The sequence below is a fragment of the Phyllostomus discolor genome, chromosome 13 (assembly GCF_004126475.2).
Source record: "Phyllostomus discolor isolate MPI-MPIP mPhyDis1 chromosome 13, mPhyDis1.pri.v3, whole genome shotgun sequence".
NCBI lineage: Eukaryota > Metazoa > Chordata > Mammalia > Chiroptera > Phyllostomidae > Phyllostomus > Phyllostomus discolor.
In genome coordinates, this window is record NC_040915.2 from 60378199 (window position 1) to 60399770 (window position 21572).

Here is a 21572-nt window from a genome sequence, read left to right on the forward strand (position 1 = left end):
TGTTCTCCCTCCTGCCCCTCCCCCCACATCAGCTCATTGGCCATCACCCTCCCTCCACGCTGCCTGCCCTCTGCTCTGCACTGTGTGGTGCTGGGCAGTGGGCACGTGTGTCCCCTCCTCTGGGTGACTCAGTCCTGCCACGTCAGGCTGCTCCTTGCTCTTCTCTATCCCTCGAAACAGGGGAGTGCTCAGTGGGGCTTGAGGTACATCTGAGCGTGAGGCCGGGAGTCCAGGGGACAGGTGCTGGGAGGACGGCCAGGGCGGGGCTTGCACCTCAGCTCTGCGTCCAGAAAGGTGCACAGTGGGGGTGTCACGAGGCCTCGGGCCCCCTTGTTATTTACCTATGGACCACATTTCGGTTGTGACTCGCTTCACAATAGGCTGAGATAACTGCCCTCTCGTGGCCATGGGGGCCGAGGCCCTCAAGGAAGGCACAGCCCAAGCAGAACCCAGCAGCTGAGGGCTTCAGAGCCAAGGGCACCTGGTTGAGGCCCCACCCCGTGGGGCTGCCTGCCGCCTCCCTAAGACCCCATGCACACCACCCAGGCTGAAGCGAGCAAGGAGAAAGGGGTTCAGATGGACATGGGTGGGCGCTGAGGTGAGTGGGCATCTGACCAAGGGTCCTGAGAGCAGAGTGGCTGGAGATGGGTGTGGGGCGCCAAACGGGAATCCCCCAGCGGCTGCGACTGGTAGAGGGGCAGGCAGGTGGGACGGGCGCGGGACTGTGAGCTGCTGTCCCTGCTGTGTGTCTCGGTCTTGACACCCCAGGGGCCCAGGCTTGGGGAGTGAGTTTGGTTGACCCTGGGCCTGGGAGAGGGGCGGGCGGCCGCACTCCCCGCGGACCCCCCTTGCCCGCATGGCTGGTCGAAGTGTCGCCGTTCTGTGTGTTCCCTGGAGACGGGCTCCGGGAACAGGCAGGGGCTCACTGATCCGCCAGCCTCCTTAACCCGGCTGTCCTGTCCAGCGCAGCAGCATGTCGGTTTTCGGGTGGAGGAAGTGGGGAGTGCTAACCAGACTGACTGGTCTGGAAGTGACCCGGGTCATCCACTTCTGTCCCCAGACCCCTTCCTGTTCCCTAAGGCCTGAGAGGTGGGGGAAACGGTGTCCCACAGGTGTCTGGCTGCCGGAGGCTCTCCCTGGAGTGGGGGCGGGGAATGACGGGCAGAGGGGCCAAGGCAGGCAAAGCGAGCCCTCTAGTCCCAGTTTCCATGTCTGTAAAATGGGCACAGTGGGAGGAGCCCCGCCACAGCGTCTCTCCCGGGTGTGTCTGGGAGCCACTTCTTACAGATGAACAGAGCTGAACACCTGCCCAGATGTACCACGGCAGCCTCTGCACAGAGGAGGGAGCGAGGCCCCGAGCTGTCAGGGTGGTCGTCGAGCTAATTCTGCCACAGGGTGACGTGCACGAGAGGCCACCCAGGGCTCCGTCAGCAACAATGCCATCTCCCGGCCTCCCAGTCCACCAGAAGGCCCACCCCAGCCAGGAGCAGGTCACCGGAAGGGCCTTCCCACTGCCCTGTCCCTCAGGGAGAACAGGATCCCCCCCAAATTCCCAGAGGCCCTCCCCTCCCCCCACCCCAATGACCAGATGGTGACAGACAGCTGAGGAGGGACACTCGGCCTGACTCACTATCCACTACTTCCTCCCGCCATCAGCCTGTGTCAGTGTGTTAGGCTCTGAGGGTGGAGGCTTCCTCCCGGTTGTCATGGAAATGGCAGCAAGTCTTGTGAGTGTCTGGATACTAAGCTCAGTGGAGGGAGGGGAGCAGCCCTGCCGGGCGGCAGCTACCATCACAGAATCGGCAGCTCGGCACTGGCCAGGCCCTGAGGGGCTGTCATGCTCCTGAGCCTGAGAGCGCAGAGGGCAACTCAGAGACCCCTCACCCTCTGTCTCCCTGCGGGTGGCTGAACATGACCGCATCTGCCCTCTCGTCCACTCGAGGTTGTGGTGATTCCGTCTGGGCGCTGGGGAAGCCAAACACACAGGCCTTGCCCTCCAGGAATTGCTTCCAATGAGGGGACTCGATTCTGTGGGGCTGGCTGGGGGCAGAGAAGCACAGATTCCAGCAGGCGTCGGGAATTAGGGCCGCCTGGGGAGGCCCAGGCTCCGAGTGCCCGTCCCTGCAGGCGTGAGCAAGGATGACTCAGGCTCCTCCACCTGCTCCCTCGCTGGGCCTCCGTGGAGAAGGAGCAGCGTGCTGCCAGGCTGCACGGTTTTTGTCTGCCCATCTCTGTCTCCTATCATCAGCCCCCACGTACACCATAACCTCCTTGAGGACAAGGGAGGGTGTATAATGGCCTCCCCCTCAGACTCAAAGGCAGAGTAGCAGGCACGGTCTCCAGGCCCCGGCCAGGCGAGCGAGGCAAACACACAGCCCAGCAGCCAAGGGAGGCCAGGAAATCTCAGGCCTGGAGGCAGGACCCAGCCGCTGTCCCCACGTCCATGTGGGGTGTGGTGGGGACTAGAGAGCAGCTGTCAGGACAGGCTTCTTAGAATGGGGAATGTCAAAGGGTGGCTCAGCCCAGTGCTCAGGGCAGCGTGAGCACGCTTGACATCCAGCCTCGGATGAAACCTCTCCCTTGGTGTATCCAGCCAGGGTGCCGCCAGGCGGCCTCACTGCCCAGGTCACGCCCTTGGAGCCTGGCACTCAGCTGCCCGGACAGGCCTGGTGGCTCAGCTGCAGGATGGGCAGCCACGGGGATGGCTTTGTCCCTGGTGAATGGAACTCATTCATGTCCGCAGCCTGTCCTCTAGGCTGTACTTCCACTCTGAAGGCTGAATTCACGGTTCCCGTGAGCAAACACTTCAGGCTGTTCTGCAATGGGCAGAACTGAGAACTCATCCTAGAGATGAGGGGACTGAGTCCCAGGGACAGATAGAGCCACCCCGGGCCTTTGCCGCGTCCTCTCCAACACCCCTGCCAGCACACCCACGCCGCAGCTCCAGGCCTCTGCACTCTTGCTGGTCATCATCCCAACCCCTGCCCCTGTCCCCGGGCCCCGGTGCAATGCCCCTGCTCCAGGAAGGCTCCCTTTTATCTCAGAGCCATGACCGTGGCAGCTGCCAGCAGCACCTAGTGCCTGGGTGTGGAGACCAGGCTTGTCCCACTTCAGCCCTCAGCACCTCGTGAGTGAGGCACATGGACTCCATTTTACAAGTGGGAAACTGAGGCTCAGAACAGCTAAGAGCTGGTGGCTAGCTGACCCTTGTCGGCCACTCCAAAGCCGCCATACCAGCTCCTTCACTTCATCCTGCCCCCGACAGGCTCACCAAGAGCTCCTTTGAAGGCTCTGCTGCTCACTGAGAGCAGCGCCGCCAGGCCACCCCCCTGCCCCTCACGCTTAGAGCGGCGTCTTGTGGAGAGGGCATCCAGAGTGCGTCTGCCAGGGAGACGAGGAAGGGCGAGGGCTGCGGGGGCTCAGGGTCGAGGTGCCAGCAGGTGGAGGTCTCCAGGTCACCTGGGCCCCAGGGTTCAGGCTGGTTCTGGGTAGAGCTGAAACCATGGCACCACCTGCGTCCTATCAGAGGCTTACGGTGCTGTACACCCCTGGTTCAGCCCGCTGGCCTTGCCCTGTGCTGTGACTACAGGGGCCCCTGTGGGGTGGGGGGCTGCCGGAGAGCAGGCAGGCAGGACGGGCCGATACAGGGCCTTCTCCAGTCACACACCATATCACACGCCACCACCGCCTCCCTGGCACATTCCCTACTGAGTGAGAATGACCCATCAGTGTTGGACGGGTCCCCACACGGCTGCCCCCATGCGACGAGGATTTCGTAGGTAGCACATTCGGCATGAGTCAGCATTTTCATATGGCCGCCCCAAACCAGTGCAACCTTGGAGGACAGGGAGGTGTTGGCCATCCTGAAGGGGCTGTCGGGCTGGGAGGAGGAGCTAGGGGCTCCACGGGGAGGCATCTGGGTTGGCCGAGGACTGAGTCAGGTAGGCACACCTGGACAGGTGTTGCCAGGTGGGACCCGAAGCCCCATAACTAGTGATGAGAACAGTGAGTGCAAGTCTTCGTTTTCGTTGCTCCATAAAAAGCACGCTCCTCTGTGAAGCGGCTGTGACTGCCCTCTCCCGTGAGGGGCCGAGGCTCCAAGAAATGAGCAGACCCGCCCCAAATGGCACCGGGGCAGGTCGGCCTGTGACGTGAAGGAAGAGGGGGTCAGGGAAAGTGGGGGCCAGGCTCTTGGCAGGGGGATGAGAACACCCCGATCTTGAAGGGCTGACGCAGCCCTCTGCAGAGTCCAGAGTTTTGTTCCTAGGAGCTCAGTTAAGAAATAGGAGGAAGAAAGGGTTTCAGAGTGTGCCCTGCCCCTCCCGCAGGGCCCTGTCCTGAGTCACAAGTCACCGCATCCAGGACCTGCATCCTAACAGAACCCCTGTGGCAGCCTGTGAGGAGAGAACAGGAAGGACACTGCCCTCGGGGGGAGTCTTTCAGGAGGGGCACAGTGGACTGGGGGTCACAGCCTGGGGCTCTGGGCTTCCATGTCCCCAGCCCACCTGCCCTCAGGATGTCGTCACAGGCTAGAAAGTGATATGCATGTTTTGGGTGAGGTGTGGGAGCAGTTAGGCCTTGGCGAAGGGACCTGAAGATGTCCCAGAGGCCTGGTAAATTGCAGATATGCTGCCCACGGGGTCCTATGGTCTCTCACAGACTGGAAGCAAGCTATGCGAGGCTGGAGGAGCTGGCTTGGAGGTTTGGGGAAGGAGGCAGGATGGCCTGTGAGGAGAAAGGGCTGGAGGCTGGAGTGACCCCTCAGGAGGGCACGCACTGGAAAGACCTAGGCAGGCCAGCAGCCTGGAGGTCGTCAAGTGAGCTCCCTTACCCTGTTCTCCTCCCTCTGCCCTCTAGAGACTACAGTGCATTAGAGGTGCTGAGAGACGCAGCTCCCCACCCAGCAGGCTGGGGGTCAGAGGAGGGCGCCTGCTGTCCCCTCTCCCTCAGGCAGGCCACTGAACTCTTGAACCAGTGGGAGGCGGATGTGCTGGGAAAGGCCACCTCAGAAATCTTTGAGCAGACCCCGTTTATTGGGGAATCCAAGCTCATTTGTAAAACACAGGGGTAGGACTCAGGTGTCCAGGGTCCAGTCCAATGCCAAGTCTCTAGGAACGAGCCATTGTCCACTCAGGCAGGATGCGGGAAACCCAAGGCAGCCCTCCAGTGACAGTGCTCATGGCCTGGCCTATCGAATCAGGGAAATGAGGATGACGGGCACTCGGCCTGGAATGTGGGGCTATCACATACCCCACAAATAATGAGGGAGCATCTGCGAGGAGGCGGGCCTCACAGCAAAGCGGGAAAGGGTTCGGAGCCAGAAGGTGCTGACACGGTGTGTTACAGGGGCCAGAGAGCAAGTGGGGAAGGCCGGGGTGGGCGTCGGGTCTCCGGGCCATGAGCAGTCACAGGAACCTCCCAGAGGAACCAGGCGGACTGGGACGCCTGACCAGCACGGAGGCAGTCACTGGCCCCAGGAGCCCAGCGAGTGCTGGCTGAGCCCCGGCCTGCAGCATGCAGGCTCTCCCCTGTGCCACAGAGCTACCTGAAGCTGGGTGGCCACATCCCACACGGCTTTGTGCTGGGGGTGGAGGGAGGCAGATCTTCCCCTGGAGGCGAGAGGAAGCGATTGACACGCAGCACCGAGGTGAGGGGCCGTGAGCGGCAGGAGCGAGTGCTCCCTGGGACGCGGTGGCAGCCACAGGACAAGGCCCGCGGATCCAGGTTCTTCCTGCACCAGCACCTTCACTCCTCCCAGCAGTCCTGACACTGAGTGCCACAGCCACCCCCTGGTTACTGACCAGGAGCTGAAGCCCAGAGTGGAGAAACCACTTGTCCCCGGTGCGGTGAGCACTGGCGGTGACAGCACTGGTGGCCCCAAACCCCGTGCTCATAACCTGCAGGGAAGCCTTCACAGAGAATCAGGACTGAGGGGCCAAGGCCCCCTCACTAACCTTCGTGCCTCTGCTCACCCTCTTCCAGTCTGGCCTCTCCAGAATGTCGTTCCAGGAGCCGGTCTGGACCGCGCCAGCACGGGTGCGGTGCACAGCAGGCGTGTGTGGAGTGAAGGCCCCCACTGCTGAGCTGGGCGTTGAGCAAAGACTCGACCAGGCCAGCAAGCCGGGAGCCTCTCAGGGACGGAGGATCAGGGACAGCCGTGGTCTAAGCAGGCGACTCCCACACACCACCTTGGTGGGACACCTGTTCAGTGGTGTGGGGCGTATTCGGAGCTGTCTGAGCAGAAGCTGTCCTTTTCACAAGTGCCAGGAAACGACTTCTGTGCCACCCTGGGGCTGTGCCTGGCTCCCCACTGCTTCCCGGTGTCTAACACGCTTTGTCACAAAGCACTCATTCCTCACCACTGAGCGGGAGATTCCCGCCATCGCACAGGCTCCCGACGGGGATCGTCTGCTCTGTGATATTCGTGTAAACACGACTGTGCAGACACACCCCAGGCTCCTGGAAGGTGCCCTCTCCCTGGCAAGCGGGCCCTGGGGAGAGCTGGGTGAGCCCCAGAGCCCCGGCTGGGTGCGTTTCCTCCCAGGAGAAGCATCCCAACCTCTGCTGCCTTAGCAGCTGGAGAGGTGAATGCAAGGAGGGCTGCGGACTGGAAGAAGGAGTGCTTGGTGGAACCTCTGGCTCCCAGCTGAGGTTTGGGGGTTGGCCGCCCAGGCCTTCGTCTCTGTCTCCCTGCGTGTGAGGTGGGTTGTGCCCCCACCTTGCAGCATGGCCTTGAGTGGCAGAGGCAGCCCTTCTGATTCTGGGTCTACGGGGAGGATATGTGTGTCAGGCTGACGGAAGTGACGGCAGGACAAGGAGGGTGACATGCTACAGTAATGCCAAAGCTGCTCCTGGCTTCTCTCACCGAAGGAGCCCAGCAAGACCGCATGAGGATGGTGCTGAACCTGCCTCACCAGCTTCCTGGCCCTTGGAGGCAGCTCTGACCCAGCACACCAAATGGGCAGAACTGGGTGGCAGGGTGGAACCTCCCCTGGGTCAGGGAGGGGTTTGGGGAGGGGAAGAGTGGGGCCACAACTGGCATCCAGGCCGTGTACACCCAACCAGGGGTCAGGGTACACCAGGGGAGGCCCCAAAGGCCATACTGAGAGGCTATATCCTGGTGTAAGGCACAGCCAGACGTGTGCCACAGAAAGCTGAGAGGAGGTGCAGAGGCAGGAGGAAAAGTCAGGGGGGCTTCCAGGAAGAGGAGGCCTTGAGCGAGGCCATGGAGTGTGAGCAGAATGTGGAGAGGCGGGAGGAAAAGGGAAGCTGACAACTACGCTGCTGTGGCCTGCGGGGAGGCCCCGGAGGCTGGTGGGCTCCTCCTCCCGTACTCACACTGGCACGTGCTTCTCACGGTTTCCAGAGTTACAGCCCAAAATAGCAAGCTCCTTTTTCAATGATTTGAGATTTGAGGTGTCAGGGCGCTGCTGTGCCCACCTGGCAGCGCTTGGGCTGCAGGAACATGCATGCTGCAGTGACGGTGACACCATGGGCACAGTGTCAAAGGACCCGAGGGTCTGGACCCACCCACCCATCCACTTTGTGGCAGGGCTATGGGGGCAGGGCACCGACACAAAGGTTTTATGGTTAATCTATGGTGCCTGTCATCTCCTTGGCACCTAAGTGATGGCCAGTGTGGTTCCCATGGTTTGTCCCAAGGAAGAAAGGGAACTGGAAGCTTGAGCCCCTGAGTGCCTGCAAAGCCAGAGGAGCGACAGGAGTGGGCGAGGGCCTGAGATGAGGGTGACGCCTGGTCTATGGCCCTGGTGTGACTGCACAGGCACAGTGACACTAGGAGCAAGTGCGAGGGGCCGAGGGCACCACTGCCTTCCCAGCTGCCTCAGGGGATGCGTGCCTGAATGCCAGGGATTTCCAAGCCAGGCACGTGAGGCCCAGAGAGTTGTCCGGCTCCACCCCCTGAGGGGCCCCCCATCTGCCGAGGGACAGAGGCTCTCGTTGGGCAAAAGGGCCCTCAGTGCATCAGGACTCCTGGGGGCTGGTCATCCGGGTCTGGAGCCAGGAGCCTGGAGCGTGTGCTGAGCAGGAAGAGGATGAGTTGGCTGTGCCGGCCGGAGGGGCTCCTCCACTCTGGACCCAGCAGCTGAGCTTTTCCCACCTGCATGTACCCCCAGCTGAGCCCACTGCGTGACTGGTGGCCTGCGCACACGCTCCACCTCAGTGTGTGGGAGGCCTTCCTGCCCCTCTTTCCAGGCTCCACGGCCTGTCTGTCCAGGCGAGGCTGGGCTGGGCACAAGAGCCACCCGGCTCTCACCGCGGGGACCCAGCAGGGCTCAGGGAGGCAGGCCTTGACCCCCAACCAGATACCCATGCCAGGACCCTGTCCATGCCCTGTCCCCTCTGCCTGGCCCCCACTCCAGGCTGACCCACCCACTCTTGAAGCCCAGCTCCATTGCCAGCCATGGGCCTGCTGGGTCCCCCCTGCTAGTGGCCCGACTGTGCACCTCTCAGCCTTGCGGGGAACCCTCTGCCTGGTTTCTGGGGCTTTAACCCCCATCAGAACAGCTGGGACCTGTCACTGACCCTCCAGGTGTGCTCGGCAACTATGAGGTCAATGAATTAATGAATATGTGCTAATGGCCACATCTATTATTTATCTGATGTAAAATGTGGGGTCAGAAGTGCAGCCCCTGATTATGACGTCACCGCTGTGAGAAATGACAGCTCGGTTAGTCTCTACGGAGGGGCTGCTGGGAACCCACGAAAGCTGACTGCTCCCCACAGAATGTGACAGCTCTAGCGCACCACTCAGCCCTCACGTCTGGGACGCGAGCGGCTCCTGGCGCTGCTGGGAGTGGGGCTCCAGCACTCCGTGTCTCCACAGGAGGCCCTCCCCCCAAGGCCCGAGACTCCTCACTTTTCACAGCTTCTGTTATTCCCGAGCTTGCTCTAAGGAAGGTGCAACATCGGTTTTGAAAAACAGGACCAGCCGGGTAAAGGGCAGGACCTCAGGGCAGCTGTCGGGGGTAATGAGCATGGCCCCGGGCATCCTCCTCAGGTCCAGCCCGGTCCCTCCTCAGCACTGTCACTGTCGGACCTGTCCCTCACACAACCCAGGGTCTGTGGGATAACGGGGTCTCAGTGTGGCATCCTTCCTGGCACCCCCACCCTGGTGTGACTCCCTGGAGTCCGGCAGCACTGCCCGTCCGCCCTGGGGGGCCTGGAGCTCCGGGCTGTGGGACTTGGAGCACGTTTCATGCCTCTCTGAGCCTCGGTCCCTTCACCTGTATAATGGGAACAGGAAGGTGGGAAGATCAGCAGGCTGCGCCCTGTGTCTACACTGTCGGCACCAGCTGCATTTCTCGCTGCTGTTACCATGCCAGCGGTACGATTGGTCAGAAAAGCGCTTAAATCCAAATTCCAGATCCAAGCTAAACTGGTTCTAGACTTTGGACACTCAGCTGTCACTTTATTTTTAAATGAGGGGCAGCCTCTGCCAGCAGTAATTCACCAGCAGGAGAAGTTCCTCTTAGCAGTTAGAACTGGCAGTTCTGTGTGGAAACAGTGAGCTTGGGAGTCAGACAAACACATTACGTTTCTTAGAAAACCACAGTCGCTGTGGCACTTTGAAGGTCCTCACACTGGGGAGCGGTAGAGAAGGGCCGGGCGCCACCACGTCCTGTGGCTCCTGCAACCTTCTGCCATCCCCTGCCACACCAGGCGGGGCAGGGAGCACAGGATCTGCCTGGGCTGGGGGAGGCCACGTGTGACCGCCAGGGACCCCGAGGCCCTGCAGGGACAGAGGAGGCTGAGCCTTCCCCGGCTCTCTGAACTGGAGCCTTTGGTGTTGAAAGTGCAGAGGACTGACAGCCCCACACATGGCGGGAGCAGGGCTTGCGGGACAGGGCCAAAGCCCCAGCAGCCTGGAGCTGGCCGCTGGGCAGAAGGCTGCCCGGGCCCACGTTGAGGGGGACGTGATGATAGTGTCTCCCATGGGAGATGAGCTTGCACGTGCAGGTCGGGCAGGCGGGGCCCTCAGGCTGTGAGGGTGGAGGTGCCCCAGTCCACGAGGCTGGGGGAGGCCAGGCTGCTGCCCCGAAGCTACATATCGTCACTACTAGGGCCCAGAGGAGGGGCTGGCAGGGAAGGAGACGCCAGGCTCCCGGGACTTGGACGCAGGGCCAGCCACTTCAGGGCCCAGCCACCTCAGGGCCCCAGAGCCCGTGGGAGACGGGTGAAGGCAGTTGACCAGGCAGAGGAGGGACTTCCCAACAGAAGGGCGCTTTGGTGGGGGCCGGCCCGGGGCTGGGAGGCCGACAAGGCTGGGGGTCCAGGGCCTTTCCTTGCTGCACTGGATTAATGCCAGCCTGTTCCCCCGGCCCCCAGAGCCGAATGGCAGAGAGCCTGCGCCTTTTTGACTCCATCTGCAACAACAACTGGTTCGTCAACACCTCACTCATCCTCTTCCTGAACAAGAAGGACCTGCTGGCGGAGAAGATCCGGCGCATCCCGCTCACCGTCTGCTTCCCCGAGTACAAGGGCCAGAACACCTACGAGGAGGCCGCCGTGTACATCCAGCGGCAGTTCGAGGACCTGAACCGCAACAAGGAGACCAAGGAGATCTACTCCCACTTCACCTGCGCCACCGACACCAGTAACATCCAGTTCGTCTTTGACGCAGTGACAGATGTCATCATACAGAACAATCTCAAGTACATAGGCCTCTGCTGAGGGGCTGGGCCGGCCCGCCTGCCTGGGACGAAACCCCTGGGGTGTCACACCCCAACTCCACTCGTGCTAGGGAGACTTTAGCCCGGGGGCAGAAAACGGGGGGGCCTTAAGAGCATCCCTCCCCCCTCCGCCTCCTTGGCCCCCACATTTCCACAGACATAAATACATACGGATAGATCGCTAGGTAGGTAGACACACGCGCACGCACACTCACAGTCTGGGGACAGCCAAGTCCTCCGAAACGTCGAGGTCTCTTGAAGACTTGAGAAGCTGCCACCAAGGTCCCTACAAGCCCTTTCCCCTCCCTGAGTTGGCCCCGCTCTGCATGGGGGCCCCCGTGGGACTACGGGGGAGGCAGCTGGGCCACCTGGAGGGGCCAGCCCTGCCCTAGAATAGGGGCCTTGCCCCAGGAGGGAGGACCAGAGAGGGTCCGAGCACCTTCCCTGCGGGACACGCCCACCTCTGGCCGACTGGGCTCTGGAACCAGGGTGCACAGCCAGAGGACAGCCCTAACCAGACCTCCAGCCACTCACAGCCCTTTTTAAACAGCTTCAAAATATGCAGCAAAAATCCACACAATAACGTGAGTGGCGCGATTGGTTTCCAACCTGGCCAGCTGGGTTCCAGCTTTTCTTCTACTCGTCTGGTGTTTTATAAATCAAACCTGGTTTTTCTTCTCTGACATCCTTTTTTTTTTTTTTTGGCCAAACCTCGTGGTGTTTCGCAGAAAAACAAATACAGACAATTTCAAATGCAGTTGAGTGTTCTTTTTTAAAAATGCAGATTTTCGAAACCTATTTTTTTTCAGGTGGTCCTTTTTGTGTCTGGCTTGCTGAGCGTAACCGCTGTTATCTGGATGAGTCCGTCCCCTGTTCCCGAGCGACGCTGGAGCGGCGGCCGCCCCACGGCCGCCTCGCAGGGCAGCGTTGTACATACGCCTGGGCAGCGTCCTCTTGTTACTGGTGCGGTTTCTGCTTCGTTTTTATTTCAGAAAATAAATGTGATGTATTTAAAGAAGGTTCCTCACCTAGGAGCGAATGAACAATAGCTGAATGTCTTGGTACTTAAAGATTAAATTGTCTGTGTGGCTTCGCAAGTAGAGGAAGGGAAGGCGAGAGATGGGGCCCTGGCCCCGAACACCCTGCGCCCGAGGCTGAGAGCAGCTGTGACTCCTGTGAAGGCTCAGCCCGAGTTGTAGCCTGAGGGAGGCCCTGCTGGGACCGCCAGCTCCGGCCGTCCTGCCCAGGGGGCTGTGGCACCTGCCACCATGAAAGGACCTTGGCCGAGGGCCACATGTAAATCCAAACCCCCGCTGCCACCAAGAGGGAAGGCACCACCAGAGACCCTGCCAAATCTTCTCTCTTCGCCTTTGTTTGGTACCCACGTGTCCAAGGTCAGGGCCCAGAGTCGCGTCCAAGGTCAGGGCGCAGAGTTGCAGCCAAGGACTTTCAGAGATGTACAGAGGGAAGAGGAGCCGGTATGGTATGAAAGTCAAAGATTGTCTACTTTAAGAAAATAAAATATCCTGAATGAGCCAAGCCTCGTCCCAGCATGCTGTGTGTGCAGGGCTGACACCTGGGAGGGTAGCTGGGGACACACTGCACCCTGAGCTTCCTTCTTCTCTGCGCCACTCCCGGCCCCGCCCCCCACACACATTTAGGTAAAAATCATCTCGAAATGAAATCAAGAACAAACAACCTCACAAGAGGAAAGAACCTGCAAGAGTGGGGAGCCCTGCCAGTCTCATGTTTCCTGGGGGGGCTGAGGTTTGGGGGTGATGATGGCTCCTGCTGTCCCCAAGACCCTGCCCAGGTGGCAACGTCACTCTGACTCCTCATATGCAAAAGGCACCTCTGCCAGGGTCAGAGTTGTCCTCACAGAGCAGAGGAGGTGTCTGGAGAGCCAGTAGGGCACTGACAGCCCCCCACAGTGTAGGGTGAGCCCTACAGGGTGTGGGGAGGAGGTGCCTCCACAGACCCTTCATTTGCTGACTATTAGTGGCATCTCCGTGTGGTGGAAAGGTCTAATCAGGAGTCAAGGAAATTTGTTCACCCTGAACCAGGCTCCTTACAAATCACTTACTTAACACTCACTACCACGGCAGGTTGTCTGCGGTGACCCATTTTATATAAATGAGGAAAGGGGCCTAAGACCAAGGTCAGGGATTGGTGGAGATGTCCTTCCCAGGAGGAGCAGAAGGGGCCGGTGCCTCCTGAGGCCTGTGTCCTCACCTGCTTCTGCCCCTGGACGGAAGGGGCTGAGCCCCCCTTCGTCACCGCCTTGGATCCAGGACCTACACAGAGCCCTGGGGGGTGGGGCGGCGGACAGACACGCACTCACAAGGCGCACACGCGCAGACACTCAACGAGCACTCAACACGCAGGCACACTCGAGAACCTCGCTCTCTCCTCACGCCCTGCCACCCTGAGCCCACGTGGGGATTCCCTCCATGTTGTCCCACGTCACCAAACAGCAAAAGCCCAAGGGGGCTCTTGTATAAGAAGAAATAACTTGTGACATAATCATTGAGACTTATTTTGCGCTTTTAATGCCAACTGTGAAAAGAGCAGGAATCTCACTGTGAGCATCTTTAACCTAAAAATACACAGCTAGAGGGAAATGGGAGGGTTCTCCCTTCTCTCCGGAGGCGTTCAAGGATGGGAGGAAGCTGCCCAGGGCCGGCGTTCCTCTGGCTCCCACCCTCCTCTGCGCCCATGCTTCCCCGGGAGCCTGCTGGGCTGTCCTCGTCCCCACCCTCAGTCTGAGGTCCCTCTGGCCCTCAGAGTGCAGCTCCCTGGGTATTGGAGGTTCCCTCGATCCTGCACTCCACCTCTTAGTGCGCCCCCCACGAGGGCGAGGTGGGGAGAGGCGTCTACACTGTTGGGCCCATCCCCTTCCTCCACAGGCCCAAACAGCATGCAGCAGGGGATGGCACGAGCTGAAGGTCCAGGAGGAAAACGAGCTGAGGGATCAGCACGGAGGCTGGTGGGAGGAGGCTAGAGGTGGTAGAGCACCACCTGAAGGACACAGGCCCTCCGCTGTGCAGGGGGAGGTGGTGCGAGCCCACCTCCTGCAAGTGACTAACTCCTCCCAGGTCCGACCACCAGGGCCCACCATCCTCTCTCCCTGGACATAGGCTCCGTGGACATTGTTCTCCTCCCCCATAGGTGACGCGATGGGGAAAGGACAGTCACAGTACCCCAGTTCCCCTCGGTGATGGCTCACAGCACACCGGGCCCCTCCCACTCCCGGGAAGCCCACAGCATTGATGCTACGGGGTGTGGCACAAATAACGCCCCTATCTTATGCACTGGTAATCTGTACCCAATCTTTTATCACAAAGTCATAAGCATATAATTCTGTGGCATAACAATATCACGCTCAACCACACCATATGACATTTTAGGTGAGATGTTCTCATTGCTGTCCGTCTCACGCGAGACATCCCTGCCACACTCAATCATTCCTTGTCAGACCTCATATTTTACAGAAAAGAAAGCAGAGACCCTGAGAGGGGATGACTTCCTCACGTCACACAGGGTGCAACAAGGGACCCAACTGGGCCTGGGTCCCCAGGGGCTGTGCCCCATCTGTGTGGGTCCAGCAGGCACAGCAGCAGGTGCTGGGAAGGGCTACCCCATTCCCCATTGGGCTGGGCTGGCTGAGAGTTGGGGGGGAGGGGCTTTGGTGCTGAGTGGGTCCTGGGCCGGGTGCCAGCTGGTTATGCCCAGCGCATGCCCGAGAAAGACCTGATCTTTCTGGTAATTCCATGTGTAATAGGCTGTCCCAAACCACCTGAGAATATTATGAAAACCTTGGAGAAGGTTGAGAAAGGCCATGAGAGGACATGGGGATAGACACTGGGACCACGGCCGGGCTTGGTGGGGTCAGAGGGAAAGGCTCACCCCGCTGGAAGGGCAGGTGGCGTGGGACAGTGAGGGGAAAGGAGGCATCTGGCAGGTGTGGCAGGCTGGGACTCAGGAGGGCAGTGCCCCCATTGGTGGTGGTCATCCTTTGCTAAGTCCAGGAAGGGGGCAATGGCCCCTCAAAGACAGGCTGACCTGTACCCAGTGCCCCTGCCCTGCCCTGAGGCAGATGAGAAAGGAAAGACCCGCCCGTCCGGGCAGCCGTCCTGAGGTCACAGGGCCTGGAGGAGTGGAAAGGGTGGGACCACTCTGTGCCACCTCGACCGGCAGAAGGGGAAGGGCACCCCGTGTTGCTTCTCCAGCAGCCGCTCCACCTACCTCCACTACTCCCACGGCTTCAGCTCCCCCTGGACACAGCCGCCCCCCACTTCCCTCTCTAGCCCTGAAGACAGATGACTCCAGGAACATCCCCCAGCACCTCAGAACTACCAGGATCAAACCTGTGTCCAGACATCTCTGCCTCCATGTCCTGTCCCTCCCTGGCCATGCCCTACTTCTTCCAAGGCCAAGGAGCCAGTCTCCACAGCAGCAGCCTGAGCACATCCTCACAGCCTTCCGCCCCCAAGGAGGGGCGCCCACCTCCACCCGCACACCACCCCCACACCCAGACTGCGTGTGAGGGTCAGGATGGAGCAGTCCATACCGCACACTACGGCTATAGCCGGGCCAGCGGCTCCAAGCCTGGCACCAGAGTGAGTGACAGGGGAGCAGCCGGGCCAGACTCCCTCCTGGGTGTGCCCGCCAGGGGGGACCCAGGCATGGCCAGCAGATCTGGTAGGGGGACACTTCCCGAGTCCGCTGGCTATTCAGCTACACCCCAAAATCAGTTACAGAAGAGCCCTCACTTTCAGCATTGGAGCTGAGCACCCGGCCACAGAAGGAGACATGTTTCCTCCAGAACCGCCAGAGAGCACCCAGGGGAGCCTGGACTTGCAGCCTGTGCATGGCCTTTGCCTCCGTAATCCTGGTTTCTCCTCACCTGCTCCAGCCCCACCCTGAGGTCACAGCAGAGCCCAGTTGGGCCATCATCGGTCTTGTGGCGCCCCTTGCTGGTTACTTTGCAAAACACACAATAAGCTGACTCCACCTAGCAGCAGGACTCAGAGGAAAACCTCCACTCCTCCCAGATACCCCAACGCATTTGCCAAACAAATGAAGGGATGAGTGAGTGAACTGCAGCAAGAAAACAGCTAACAAGTGATCTTTACAAATACGGCGTAAAACCCGCTAAACAACCCATAGTTGTTGAGTGTCAGCTACACGCCAAGCACATTGCCTGGGCAGAAGGCGCCTTCCAGCTTGGCCGTAGATAGAAAGCCCATGCTGACGACCAGTAGCACAAGGAGGGCTGGCGAGCCTCAGGTGCGGCCGTCCTGGCCAAACCACACAGGTGCTGCGCTGCCCGTTGTTACCCACGCACAGTGATGCAACTCGGGCTCCGACGAACTTTGCTGCCGCCAAAGCCACCGCTGATAATGGTGGAGCCACTGAAACAGGTGCCCTCAGCCCACCCAGAGCCCCAGGGAGAACACCCCCAAGGACGCTGGCCTGCCCAGAAGCCACAGCACTCAGAGCCCCCCAGGCCAGAGGGACCTCGTGGAGCACCCACTGCACTACATGCCTTCCTCCCTCCCTCCAGACAGGGTGTCCCAGGCCTCCGGTCTGGACACATCACAGACAATGCACAGCGCCCAGGAAATCCTGTAATAAAGACAGAGGCTAACCCCCCGGACCTGCATGGAGGCTTGTCAGAACCAATGCCGCCCCACCCCCACTGTTCACGGCACAGCCACAGCACATGGATTCCAGAGAGGTTTGCCGGGAGGAGATGCAGGGGTGGGACCGGTCCACCAGAACCCAGACTACCGGAGAGCTGTTGTAATGCAGACAGTGTTGACCCGGTGAGGGCTAGACAGGAGACCTCGACACAGACGGATAGAAACCCATTCCAGCGACCTTCACTGGCTCAATGTAAAAAGCCAAAGTCTTGCACTTTTAGAAGGAAATATGGCAGAATATCTTCATGAACTCTTACGCAGCACCAAATTCTCTTAAATAGCACCCCTCCCCTGCCAAAAAAAAAAAAAAAAAAAAAAGACAAAAAGAAGACTGATGAAATTGATCACATTCAAACAAAAAAACTGCTGGACTAAAGAGTAAACAAATGAACAGAGAAAAGCCACACAACCGGCCTGGGAAATGGCGTTTCCAGGGTGTGTAACTCGGGACGGGCTAGAACCCAGGATGAATGAAACACTCCCTCAAATCGATAAGAAATGGAAACAGCAAATGGGTTCGGGGCTCCCAGGAGGCACTGGGCAGGAGAGGAGACCAAGGCGGCGCCAGACAGAGGGAAGATGCCCCCTCCCCCGGTCACAGGAGACAAGAAAGTGACACAACAGTGACACAGCACAGCATGCCATCAGGGTGCAGCTGGGCAAGCTGGAAGCACGTGCAATATCAGGCCAAGCTGCTGGCCTGCACCCTCCATGCCCCACGACACCCTCCTCCAGCTGAGCTCCTCAATGCTCGGGGGCAGACACAGCACAAGTGGCATGCCTGTCAGCAAGGCAGGGTGAGTACATTGCATGTCAGTATCCATCCAAACACCAGAAGGGCGTGCCATGGTTGTCATAATGAAATAGAGCCCGTGACACGGCACTCAAAATTGTAACATCACATTTCTTTAAGTAGCAAAGAGATACAGACAGCAAGTTCTATTTGCATCGAGTTTGAAAACATGCAAGGAAAGATCTCTATCTAATTAAGTCTGTGGTAAAATATGAAGATGTGTGTTGGGGATGTTGTCCCCAAATTACTGGTGGCTCCAGGGTGGGCAGGAGAAAGGGTGCTGAGCGGAGGAGGTTCGCACAGGGCTTGGACTGTATCTTTCTTTAAAGAAGAATCTCAAGCACATATGAAATAGGGTAGAATGTTAAGATTGAGCAAAGCCGAGTGATGGTACCTCATGTTCATTATCATTGTCTCTCTACTTCTCTCAATGCTTTCAAGATCCCTGCACAGCGAGCACAGGGCTCGGCCCCAGGCGCTGACCCTTCATAGAAATGCCCCAGTACCCCAGGGCCTCCCGACCATGGCCGCACAAGAGAATCAGCCACAGTCCTTGAAAGAAAAATGTGGGCAGATCCTCATCTGCAGAGCCCTTCCAGCAAAGGATAAGGGTGGTCTTGTAAAAAGACCACCAGGGGGTTCTGCTGTCCAGCCCAGTGTGCCCTCCCACACCCAGCACCCTCTCCCCAGGGCTCCGCCCCATTAGGCCTGCCTTGCCGTGCCTCATCCTGCCACCGTTGTGCTCTCCGGGCCCCTCCTTCAGCCAGTGCTCGCTCCTGGCCCTGAATGTCTCCGGCACACCTTGTGTGGGGTGCTGGGCCACAGGGTGGGGGAGCATCTTCCCACATGACCCTTGCTTCAGGCCTCGAGGCGGGTGTCATCAGCCTCCTGACAGCCTGCGGGGGTGGGGGGGGGCGGGGCGGGGCACTCAGAGAAGGAGGGGCAGGGCAGAGGGAGCCCGGTCTGTTCGGCTCCTGGGCTTCCAAGGCTGGCTGTCCGCCTGAGGGCACTCCCGGGCAAGGGCACACCTCTGTCAATGAGTCCCGCATTTGAAGTGCTCATTGCATCACATGACGGGGTGAATGTCAAGCTGACACAAACCTCCACCCTCGAGTGGCCATTATCCCGGACCCAGTGTCTAATTGGGGAGGGTTGTGGACATCCAGCCAGGAGGCAGAGCAGCCTTTGGGGGCAGGCATTTTTAGTCCTTAAAAGCACGTTATGGCACTTTACAGAAGAAGATGCTTACAGGGTTATTATCAACATGGAAATACAAATTAAAGCCACAATGAGACATTACCACACACCAAAATAGCTAATATAAAAACATGGGAAAGATAGAGTGTGGGTGAGACTACTGGTGGGAGTGTAAACTGATATAATTTTTTGAAAACTATTTGCAGTGTCTTCTAAAGCTGGACACAAACTTATCCTATGCCCAGCAATTCTCCTCCTAGGTATATCTCAAAAGAAACATATACAATGTCCGCCAAAAGACATTTGTTTACAGCTGCTCTGCTCTCGGTAGCCACGCCCTAGGAACAATTCAAATGCCCATTGGCAACAGTGGATAATAAACTACTTTATTTAGGGGATAAATAAACTGTCATATAATGTGAATACCATGCTCCAGTGCAAATCAGCAATAACGATCATACATAAAGTTTTAAAAGAGGCATGAATTAACCTGAGGTCTTATAAGTCGAAGATCCTGTTTACCTCTGGTGAGGGCAGGAGCTGGTAGGCAGCGTGTGGGAAGCTTCTGGAGACCTGGGGGTGCTCCGGATATGCCCCGATCTGGGTAGGGGCTCTGCGCATGTTTGCTTAGTACAATTTAATCAGATGTCCGTGCGTGATTGGCACCTTTTTAATATGTATGTTGTACCTTAATTAAAGCATAACTTTGTTTAAAAATGTGCTCTAGCCTGTGACCTGCAGCACGGTTCACGCCTGACCTGGACAGGAGACCGAGGGGCTGCTGAGCGCCCACTGGGAGCCTACCTGAAGGCAGCTGGGCCAGGTGCTTGAATGCCAAGTGCGTGTTCATCCGGCAGGCCATCTGGCTGTCGTTTAGCAAGAAGGACAGTGAGGCGATGATCTCATGCTCCAAAAAGCCTTGTCTGGGGAAGAGAAGTCAGATTTAGACACAACTACGACCACACTTGGAGAGGACAAGGAAGAACCAAGAGTCAGCTGCCTACCCTCAGCCCCACCTGGATTCCAAACCTGCGCTAGCTGCTGCAGACCTCATTCCTCTGGCTTCCAGAGAGAAGACAACAGCCTGGAGTGGACAACATATTACGGAAACTCTCCAGGCCGTGAGGGCAGTGTGGCTGGGGTGGTGGTGGTGGTGGAAAGAGCCACGGCTCTGCCCCTCCCTAGCTAGGGCTGCAGCTCAGGCTCTTTGTGCCCTGGATCCTTCCTTTTACTCCTCTGAGCCTCGGTCTTATTGTCTGTAAAATGGGAAGGAGGCAGCACATCCCGAACTGCCTGCTGAGTGACAGCCTGGCTCTGCCCACCCAGCGCTGAGGCTCCCTCCCTCTGCTGGAGGTGCCTCCAAACCTGCGTGTGCCTGCTATCCTTGTTGTTATAATTATATGAGTTAATTAAATATTAGGTAAGCCAATTAGAGGAGAGAAGAGGGTTTTTTTTAAATTTCCTTATGAGAAGACTCAAAAGTGATTCTCTAAAACAAAAGTGAGATGACTGTAAAAGACTCTGCAAGGTTTTTGCATACAAATTACTTCATTAATTTCTGAGTTCTTGCTCCACTTTAAAAAACCAAAGCTGCAAATTAGATGAAGTTACAGATGTGGTTTAAGCCCGAAAGAGGATGGGAAACAGCAATCAGTGGGCCCTTATCTGAGAGAAGGCCTGAGCGGCACACAGAGATTGATGAATGCCTAATCATTTGTGTTTGGAGTTAGAATGAACTGTGTCAAGGGAATGTACAATTTATCCATTTCCTGACTTTCTAACCATTTCTTTTGATTAACCAACTCACAGCTACCCAATCTCATCTGCAGGGAGGACTTCTAAGGTCACACCTCTCAGGGCTGGGGTGGGGAACAGGTGAGAACTCCACGTGGGCCGCTTGCCCAGGGCCCGGCACACAGGAAGTGCCCCACCAAACTGCGCATCCGCCGTGCAGGCCGGGATTCGACCATGTGGGGAGCTCTGCGTCCTCCTTGGAGAAGGAAGCAGGAGGGGGTCACCCAAGCTGCCGGGGTCTGCCCTGACTAGCTGGCACAAGGTGTCTGAGCCCCTTCAGTCAGCACCCAGTCGCCCACCCCGTGTCACCCCTGCTTTGTAAATCTGCTGTGTTTGTCATTGGGGTATCTGCCCCAACCCCCCGCAGTCAAGCAAGAGGGGGCAAGGGGAGCCAGGCCACCCGGGAGGCTCTCCTATGTGTGGGCCATTATACGAATTAACTCCTCGGGTGACAAGACGCCAAGCCCCAGGCTTCCCCCCGACCCCCTGCCTGTCACTACTTGTGTGGGCACAAGAGGGCAGAGGGTTTCAGCACGGGCAGGTACATAGCCCTCAACGGGCCCCGAGAGCTAGCTTCTGGCTTCAGTTATAAGGTGGACTGAACCCTGGGAGAACTTCAGAAGTTGCTCCCACTTAGTTTTGGCCCTTTGCATGCTTTGTCCAACGTGGTGTGGTGGAGTGAGCCAGGGTTTTGAACTCCTGGGGGCTGACCACTCGAGTTGCCTCGCTCAGGTCAGGGTGACTGGAGAACACGTGCAGCCAGGACGCCCCTGACCCGTGCCGGTGTCCTCACCAACCCCCACCCCAGTGATGTGGCCACAGTGGGGAGCCTCCTTCCTCCGCCCAGACCTCCTAGGGCCGGTAAACAAAACTACCATCACCTTCACTGGGCTGACAGTTTCCTTAGACTTGCCCATGTTCGAGCATTTCTGCCTCTCAGCGTCCGTCACCCCTCACGGGGGGGGGGGGGGGGGGGGGGGGGGTGTACTACCTAATGTCCATACCAGGTCCCGAAAGACAAAAGAGGAGCAGGAAGAACAAAAGATGCTTCACTCCTCTGTGCCCCGAAGGTATTAGAGCACTGGCCCTGGGTCGGTCCCAGAGCAGCACAGCGAGATGCCACCCAGGGTCTTGCCAGGACACAGAGCAGGAAAGGGAGGGGCCTCTGACCCCCTAGGCCAGGGCTCCTACCCCCATCCACCGCTCTTTCCCCTTCTTGGTGCCTGTGAATTTGCAGCTTTGGTTTCTCTAAAGGAGAACAACAATACAAAGACAATAATGAAGGAATCTGCATGCTAAAACCTGCCAGAATCTTTATTTTATTTTATTTTATTTTATTTTAATCTTCATCCAAGGACTTTTTTTTTTCATTGTTTTTAGGGAGAGAGGAAG

The 21572-nt window shown here is 58.4% G+C and overlaps 2 protein-coding genes across 3 annotated transcripts in view; one reads left to right on the forward strand and one right to left on the reverse strand.

The window, feature by feature from the left end:
* The window catches only part of GNAZ (G protein subunit alpha z), a 53386-nt gene extending 41156 nt beyond the window's left edge, over nt 1–12230 (forward strand). For both annotated transcript variants that reach the window (XM_036014488.1, XM_028528082.2), the window contains one exon: nt 10348–12230. In XM_036014488.1, coding sequence (XP_035870381.1) covers nt 10348–10692 — 345 coding nt within the window. In that variant the 3' untranslated portion in view covers nt 10693–12230. The remainder of the gene's footprint in view (nt 1–10347) is intronic.
* RSPH14 (radial spoke head 14 homolog) overlaps nt 1–21572 on the reverse strand; it is a 77026-nt gene that overhangs the window by 50845 nt on the left and 4609 nt on the right. The window contains exon 4 of the mRNA XM_028528083.2: nt 19191–19309. Coding sequence (XP_028383884.1) covers nt 19191–19309 — 119 coding nt within the window. The remainder of the gene's footprint in view (nt 1–19190; nt 19310–21572) is intronic.